The 9,167-nt window shown below is 37.5% G+C and overlaps 1 protein-coding gene across 1 annotated transcript; it reads right to left on the bottom strand.

Moving 5' to 3' along the window:
• Nucleotides 1-3,796: 3,796 nt before the first annotated feature.
• On the bottom strand, nucleotides 3,797-4,978 carry LOC137031111 (leukotriene B4 receptor 1-like). The gene has a single exon (XM_067401757.1). The coding sequence runs from the start codon at nucleotides 4,970-4,972 to the stop codon at nucleotides 4,028-4,030; it is 945 nt and encodes a 314-aa protein (XP_067257858.1). The 5' UTR covers nucleotides 4,973-4,978; the 3' UTR covers nucleotides 3,797-4,027.
• Nucleotides 4,979-9,167: the final 4,189 nt, after the last annotated feature.

The following is a 9,167-nucleotide window of genomic DNA, read 5'->3' as shown; positions in this document are numbered from 1 at the left end:
TCAGTGCTAGATTCATATATTCATGAGGTGGCAATAAGATATGCTTTGATTGTACTAAATAAAATAGCCTTCACCCAGTTACACAATTCTGAATGTGGTTATTATTAGGGGCCAAGCACCGAAGGTGCTTAGGCACCTATTGTATCTGTTGGCGTTCCGTACGCTTATTATTATTATTCTTCCGTTTCTTCTTCCGCTCTTGAAGTCTATGGCAGCCCATAGAACCGCTTGCGGGAAAGTTGTGAAATTTGGCACACAGTTAGAGGACAGTCTGAACTATGCCCATAGCAAATTTGGAATCTCTAACTCAATCCCTCTAGCGCCACCAGCTGTCCAAAGTTGCACTTATGTTTATGTCAATAACTTTTGAACCATAAGGGCTAGAAACAAAATTCTTTTTTCCTCTGATTCCTTGGGTCAAGACGAATCGACTGCACCCTATGACGTCATTTTCCGTCATGAAAATATTTCCGCCATTTTGAATTTTCTGAAAAACATACTTTTTCGAACTCCTCCTAGGCCGCTACTCCGATTTTCACGAAAATTGAACCACATCATCTTCAGACCATGCCGACAGAAAGTTATGGAATTCAAGTCGATTCCTCAAACCGTTTTCGAAAAACACACAAACAAATTGTATGTAGTGCTTGCAAAAATAGACATAAGGCTGTATCTCCGCAACGCTTTATCGTATTCAGACCAAACTTGGTACATGGCATCACAAGCATGACCTGAGGCAACATGCAGCGTTTCGGCGCAGCGCCACCTAGTGATGCGGAGATATGATAAATGGCTATTTTTGCTTATAACTTCTGATGGGTTTGGCCAAAAATCATGAATTTGGTCTCGTTGGATTTGGGGCATCATCTTGAGTCGAACGATATCCAATTTTCCCATATTGGCCATTTCAGCTGTCGGCCATTTTGAATTTTGTGCTAAAATGCTGTATTTTACGAACGCATTAGCGTATCATTATGAAACTCGGTATGGGTCATCAGCATAATGTCCTGAATGAGCTTAATAAGTTTCGGACCAGCGCCACCTCGTGGTCAAAAGTTATAACAAAATTTACAAAAATGCTAATAACTTTTGACTATATTAACCGATTGTAATGAAACTGGTCTCAGTAGATTCTGTGGGTCATGCTGAGAACATAGATATCAAGTTTGCCATAGTTAGCTAAACTTCCTGTCCGCCATATTGTTTTTCTTTAAAAACCTACTTTTTCGAACTCCTCCTAGACCGTTGCTCCGATTTTCACCAAAATTGAACCGTGTCATCTTCCGACCATGTCGACAAAAAGTTATGGATTTCAAGTCGATAAGTCAAACCGTTTTCGTATACCAGAGCAAACAATTTGAGATATGATGCAAAAATGACTCTTGCAGCTGTATCTCTGCAATGCTTTATCATATTCAGACCAAACTTGGTACATGTCATCACAAGCATGACCTGAGGCATCATACAGTGTTTCGGCGCAGCGCCACCTACTGGAGTGGAGATATGAAAAATGGCTATTTTTGCTTATAACTTCTGATGGGTTTGACCAAAATTCATAAATTTGGTATGGGTCATCAGGAAAATGCCCTGAAGGAGTATGAGAAGTTTTGGACCAGCACCACCTTGTGGTCAAAAGTTATAACAAACTTGACAAAAATTCTATTAACTTTTTTTTTCTAATTGCTCACTGCTGCTGTTGGTCTGATGCTCCCAGCCATGTTGGCTGGCTTCTTGTGCCGTTTTTGTGCTTGGCCCCGTAATTGCTGCTTGCAGCTATATTTATTATTATTATTATTATTATTATTGGCTTGTGCAATATTGATAAATAAACTAATTTTGAGAATTGAATTTTCTTGTGACTCATTTCACATGGTTTGGGTAAGATTAGGCTGGGTTATGGCTCATTTTTGGGGTTTCTGGTTAAAGGGTGGTGGTGATATGGTTAACATATGGCTGAGAATTGGTACCAATAATAAAACCTGTATTGGCCCAGTTCAGGGCTAGTTAAGGGTGATTAACTGGCAGAGATTCGGGCCGGTTATGGCCCATGTGTGACCCGTCTTTAATCCAGTTCTGGGCCACTTCAGGGCCGTCATTCTTTGCGGTACTTGGGCCGAGGGAAACGTGATCGCGTGTCCCGGAGCTGGGCCAGAAAACATTTGCTATGTGGGTATGCGAGTACGAGTAGCCTAAATAAGTGCAGTATGATAGTTTCTGTAATATTTTAGTAATGTAGAACTTTCTAAACATATGTGCAAAGTGAAGAGAGGTGAAAAAAAGTGATGTGTATGAACTAAATAGTTGTAGTGGGGTCTGGGGGCATCCTCCCCCAGGAGAAGATTTTTGTGATTTCAACATGTAAACGAAGCATTCTGGTGCACTCTGACAAGAAAATAAATGGAAAAAACAACATTTGCTTCAAGTATAAACAAATAAATAAAAATAAATTGGCACTAGGGCTGTGCATTGACACATTTCACAACTCAATACGATTTTGATTCAGAATCTTGCGATTTGATTTTGATTTGATTCAGTATTTGTTACTTTGGGGCCTATCAGGTATCTGTTAATTTGGGGCCTATCACGTACAGTACATGGCAAATTTCCTCAAAGAAAAAATCTCAACCAATGCTGTAAACTGTACAGGGAACCACAGCTGGTACATCATTATATAGGTTAAAATGGATTTGTAAGCTACTTACATATAGGCTAAATTACACATAAGGAAGTTTTTATAATAATTTTTTAATAAATCTTTAATGTCAATTATTTTTCAACTCTTTTTTTATATAGGCTAAACATTTAAATGGTGGCTGTCATAAAATGGATTTATACATTCAATATCGTAGCACATGTTAAGTACAAATACAATGAATATGCAATAGTGCATATATTTAGCAAAATGCTCCTCTCAAAGTTAATTTTTGTAGTTAAATATAAGTAAAAGTAAATTAAATTATAAGTAAAATAACGAGTTTTTGGACATTTAATGGCTTTTCTGAGGTAGGCTAAATGTGACATTTTTACAAGGTATTTTATTTGAAACACTGATTGATCAATTGCATGTGACATGATACAGATTTCGGTAAGTTGTACTGCATATTTCAACATACCTTTGGAAGTTAATTTATGTTTATTTTGTGTTGTAACTAGTAAAGCAGATGAAATGTTGGTTCAAGAGTGCTACAGTGATCTGTCACGTCACAGAGCACCAAGAAAGATTGCGACTCACTCCAGATTATGGGAAAGTAGCCCATTTTCGATTCTTGTGAGAATCCTGTGACAAGCACACACTCCCCCCGAAAAAAAACTCTTCGGATCTAAACGATTCACATAAATTACGTATTTTGATTCAAATTCTAATTTTGCCAAAAAGTGACTAGTTTGCAGGTATGATAAATTAGAAAACTGAATAGAGCCAATAGTCTGGAAACACAAATTTTCCAGACCTGGAAATTACTCAAATCAAATTCCATAGTTTTCTAAACCGCGTAGGAACTTTGTATCATTCGATTGTACAGTGGATAGGCTTCAACTGTGACTTCACTGTAAACGCCAATACAGCTTCACCATTCCCCAAACACACAGTTCACACAACAAGGGCTTAATAATAATAATCGAGCATCATGTCAGATACATCAAGTCACAAAACAATATGCATTATACATTTGTTAAAGCAGCATCTCAAATGTATAATACTTTTAAATGTAAAATAATGATTGATGAATAACAATACAAAAAGGATGTTTAATACATCTGACCAATATCACTTTTAACTAATATGACTGTTGTTTAGACAATGCTTTCATTTATGCAAAATAGTTCTTGCATTACAATGGCCTCTTATATTATACAGTTATAGATGCAATAAAGTATTGAACTCATAAACTTTAAAAAGTAATGCTTGTTATTGTGCTTATTAATTCACTGAAATGCATTTTTAAAAGGTGCTTATATCATGGTCCAACCTTTACTTAAATTTAAAACTTTAAAATGCAACATGTTGATACAACATGATTCTTTAGTGTCAGGTTTTACTAGGGTTCAGTGAGCTCTTCACAGCTCTTGAATGATCGCTCTGGGAGTGTTGTGAGCCTTTAGTTCTCCTGGACTCCACTGGCTTTTTGTGCTGATTTAAACTCTTTGAGGAAAAAGCATAGAGGAATGGATTCACACAACTGTTGATGAACATAAGACTTCCAGCAATGTCACCGACAGGAGATAGAATTGGCTGTGATTTAAAAAAAAATGCACAAATTTCTTCTAATTTTATTATTTGGTGCGGAGCCCAAAAAATGAAGAAAATGATGACAATCCGGGTCACCAGTTTGGTTGGTCTGTAGCTCTGTCTGAACGCTCCCTGTGTGGTCAGTTTATGCAAGTAATAATATGAAGTCAACATGATTGTGAACGGAAGAAGAAATCCAAGCAGCGACTCTATTAAAGCAACAATGAGCTTGGCATTTGAATCCAGGTTTCTTTCACACTCCATTTTGGATTCACTTTTAATGATCTCTTGTGTAAGTACAGCAGGACAAGAGAAAAGCAGTGACAGAGCCCAGCCACAGAACAGCAGCAATCTCTCTCTTCTTCTGCTCATTCTGGACCACAGCTGTGGATGCCGAACCCGTAAACAACGATAAACACTCAGCATAGTTACTGTAATCACACTTGAGTACATACTGCAGTAGACGAGTGCTGTGAAAAGCTTGCAGGTTAATTGGTCAATGCTGTTTAGGACCTCGTAGATCCACAGAGGCAGGGTTATCAAACACAAGATGTCTGCAGCTGCCAGATTCAGCATCAGTTGAACGGTGAAATTTTCCTTTTTGAAATGTTGAACTATGAAAAGAATTACTGCAACATTACCAGGAACTCCAATCATGAAGCAGAGACTCATCAGACCACTGCTGACCAGATCAACGGTCGTCCAGCTGGTGGAGTTTAAACTGGAACCGCTGTGGTTCTGCATGATACAGACGCGCTAATGCTGTGTTAAGACAACCTCCTCATAGATCACTACCTTCACTTATATTTCATCACTTGCTGACATACACACCCACAGAGATTACATTTTGCATAATCTCAGAGATCTAGTTTCTGTTTTGCTACTATCAAATAATGCTTGAAACATGTTTGCTAAAATTAAAAATACTTTATCATCTCTGTTGATCATGTTTATTGTAATATATTACAGGAGGTACATAAAATATTACCTTATTGGTATTTATTGTATCCACTTAAAGCTTCAGCTTTACTTATCAACACACTGCTTACTTACATAATTTACCAGTTCTCAGATGTAACCCAGGTCAGCTGTTCAAGAAATGTATTAGGTAGGGCCTATTGTTCTTTTTTTTTCTTTTTTTTCCTCAAACAGTTATACTCTGTGATAATCTTATTTCAAATTCAAGCCTACTTATAGATGTCCAACTTATTTTGATTAAATTGTTCAGCAGATTAGTGATGTCAAATGGCACATGGGTTAGTTCCAAGGCTGTCTGATGCTTATTGCACAACAAACAAATTGTAAGAGATGGTAAAAACCATAGTCAGTTCTTGAGAAAATTCATAGTAAATAAATGACTAGTTGCAACATAGTTTGCTTCCCAAATTAGCAGTATTTGTGCCATGTGACACACTGATATGTGAGTAGTCTAAGCAATACAAGGCAATAAACATTTTCACAAGCTTCCCATCTCCTAAGGTCCTTGATACGATGTGGTCTGTTTGCACCTGGGGCATAGCAATTATTTTAGTATTTATTTTAATTTATTGTTAATTGTTTCATTTAATTTATTGTTAACAGAAAAAAAGCATAAGCAGACCTATATTTAACCTGTTAATAGAGTATTTAAATCATAACTCAAAATAGTTCTAGCATGTTGATGAATATGGCAATGTTAATGTATTTGTTCTTGGTGGACTAGATCTGCTACACTGCTGCTGCTATGATTATTGCTACTGTTTCCCACTGAAGCTAAGCAGGGTTGAGTCTGGTCAGTAACTGGATCGGAGACCTCCTGGGAAAACGAGGTTGCTCCTGGAAGAGGTGTTAGTGAGGCCAGCAGGGGGTGTTCACTCTGTGGTTTGTGTGGGTCCTAACGCCCAAGTATAGTGATGGGGACACTATACTGTCAAAAAGCACAGTCCTTCGGATGACACGTGAAACTGAAGTCCTGACTGTGGTCATTAAATATCCCAGGATATCCCAATTCTGTAATTTATTACTTACCCTCGTGTCATTCCACATCTGTAATACTTGTTCATCATCAGAATACAAATAAAGATCTTTTTGATGAAGTCTAAGAGGTTTCTGTTCCTTCATAGAGATCCAACGCAACTACCACTTTCAAGGTCACACAACACTCATGCGTTGTGATGCTCTGGTGAACGCGCATTGCAGATCAATATTTAGTGAATAGTAAGTAAAGTACTAAATTGTGTTTTTTTTTTTTTTTTTTTTGCGCAAAGCACTTGTATCGCTTCATAAAATTGAGGTTAAATCACTGGAGTCACATATAAATGTCATTCCTACATTTCTGGACCTTGGAGTGGTAGTTCCGTTGGATTTCTATGGAGGGACAGAAACCTCTCAGACTTCATCAAAAAGATCTTAATTTGTGTTCCAAAGGTCTTAAGGTTGAGTAATAAATTAATCATTTTTGGGTGAACTAACCCTTTAATCCCAACATACTGGCCAAATTTGCCCATTGGCTTCATTCCATTATCATGGCCTCCTAATAATAAATATATATATATATATATATATATATATATATATATATATATATATATATATATATATATATATATAAAATGTAGAACTTTTGATTGCCCGATGGGACACACTTACAGTCTTGCAAAAAATGCAAGGGTTTACAGCTTCTTCTTTTTTTTTAATTATTATTTTCAATACTCTACATTTTAAAATGCACTTCTAAATGTCTGTTCAGTGGTCGCTATGTAACTAACAGTATTTTAACTATTTTAAAATTTTAGTGCTTTTTTAAGTGATAAAAAGCAGTTGCAAATGTTGTACAAAATACACACAGCCCACTCATCTTTGCATCAATAAAATGCACAACACTTTATATTTTACTACCAAATTATATGTAATATATAATTAAAGGTGCAATATGTAATATTTTTGAAGTAAAATATCAAAAAACCACTAGGCCAGTGTTATATATTTTGTTCACTTGAGTACAATATCTCAAATGTTTCCAACTATTTGTAAATCATGAGAAAACTGCAATTTTAACCAAGGCTCCGGGACGTGTGAGGAGTCGCCTGTCAATTGCGTCATACCCGCATCACCCTCGGTTTCCGGTTTTATTTTGTAGAAACCATGGAAACACCAAAGACACTTTAAAATGTTACACGTTTTAATAGATGAGGGAACATCTGTTTTGATATATTTATAGACAGAAAACTAATTTTTGTTTTCTAGCTCAACATGTTAAGTCTTTTTTGTGAGTACCATGCTTTACCATGCCTCAGAGAAAAACACTATTTTGTCAAGTAGCTAACAAAGCAAAATCAGATGCAGCTTTATTTTTAGTAACAGTAATACAGCATTTTCTCCATCATACAATACGTTTTAAAATTAATTGCATGCCATTTATCAACACAAGCCATCCAGCATTTAATATGATATTCTAAAATCGATCTATCTTACTGCAGTGTGTCTCAAACAAGTTTCTCACAGCAGACACCGAGCGAACGCACAGAATTATAATATTTTCAACACAATGAAATGTATCTAATAATGATCAACAGTGCTATGTTACCTCATTCCCATGACCAGAAAAGCAGAAGCGGTGTCGGTGACTGTGGCATAATAAAAGTTCTGCTGCTCGTGAGGTGTGTGTTGCTCAATCGCTCCAGCGGCCTCGTTCAGCTCCACAACACTCGGTCCTGCTCTGCTTCATACTACAGTAATGTTAATAATCGCATCCATGAACATGATTTCTTCCCGTGTCCAATCCCTATTCTTTTGCACCATCCGTTGAGGTAAAGATCACATGTCCCAAGATTCCGTGCTTAAACTCGGCGTCATCAAGCTACGCCTTTGTTTTGAATAGGCCTCTAGCGACCTCTAGCGGACATAAAATATTACATATTGCAGCTTTAAGGCCGTGTGTCCACCAGAGCGTTTTTTAGCCAGCTGAAAACGCTAGGCGCTCTGCTTAAAACGCCTATCTGTGAGCGCTTCTGCAGCGCAGGTTTTTTTTTCCTTTGAGACGCTTTGTTGCTATGATACGGAATATCCGCGTCTCTGTTACTTATAACAGATTTTGCAGGTAATTTGTTTCAGACTTAAAATGTTGACACAATGTGAAATTACTTTGCTATGTATTTTCGGAGAGCAGCAATATTAATTTCTCATCCATTTTGTTCCGTTCTCTGCTCGTTGATGTCGTTGTACAGCAAGAATGTTGTGACAGTTGGTCGGAGTTGTATTTGTCCCGCCCCTCCTCCACTCTGATTGGACGGCTGGCTAAAAAGTGACAGTGATGAGCGCAGAAGCTGCGTTCACGTCACCTCGTATTTACCGGATTCTTGAAATGACAACACGTGACATTATATTCGGAGCTGTTCACGTCCTTTTGGTCCTTGGACTGGGAATTATGCGTTTCCATGGCACCACTATCAACGCTTAAATGAATCTACAGCGGTCAGGTGGTACAGCGGCCACGTGGTACATGTGGGAGCTTTCAGAAAACTCCCAGCTTACAAGCTGTAATTAAGAGCTCTACAAGGACGTGAATGCTTTTTACAAGCAGGAATATCGTAACTACAGGAATTACGAGGCTGCGTGAACGCACCTTAACACAAGACGTGTCACTCGTATTGTTTTAAATGAGAGAAAGTGTAACGTGCAATAGAGTGCCCCAGGGATGACGCGTTTTTGTAGGCAAAACCCGGAAGCGAGTTAGCATTTTAGGACTTCCGGTTCCGACGCTGTCAAGTCTATGGGTTTTTTTAATGGGTTTTTGCTAAATCGCCTGAAATAAGGTCTGTGGTTAACAAAGCCTCTAAATACTTTCACGTTTTGATCTATGACATAAAACACACCAGTTATAACCCACTTGTGATTTTTTTGAACTTTTACTGTGTCTTAAAATCGGCGGTTGCTAACAAATTGCTAAAAGGGACTACTT

This window comes from Chanodichthys erythropterus, chromosome 11, assembly GCF_024489055.1.
Source record: "Chanodichthys erythropterus isolate Z2021 chromosome 11, ASM2448905v1, whole genome shotgun sequence".
NCBI lineage: Eukaryota > Metazoa > Chordata > Actinopteri > Cypriniformes > Xenocyprididae > Chanodichthys > Chanodichthys erythropterus.
This window is presented reverse-complemented; position numbering and strand designations above follow the sequence as displayed.

Coding starts and splice junctions, on each gene's coding strand:
- LOC137031111 (XM_067401757.1), bottom strand. CDS start 4,972: ATGCAGAACCACAGCGGTTCCAGTTTAAACTCCACCAGCTGGACGACC.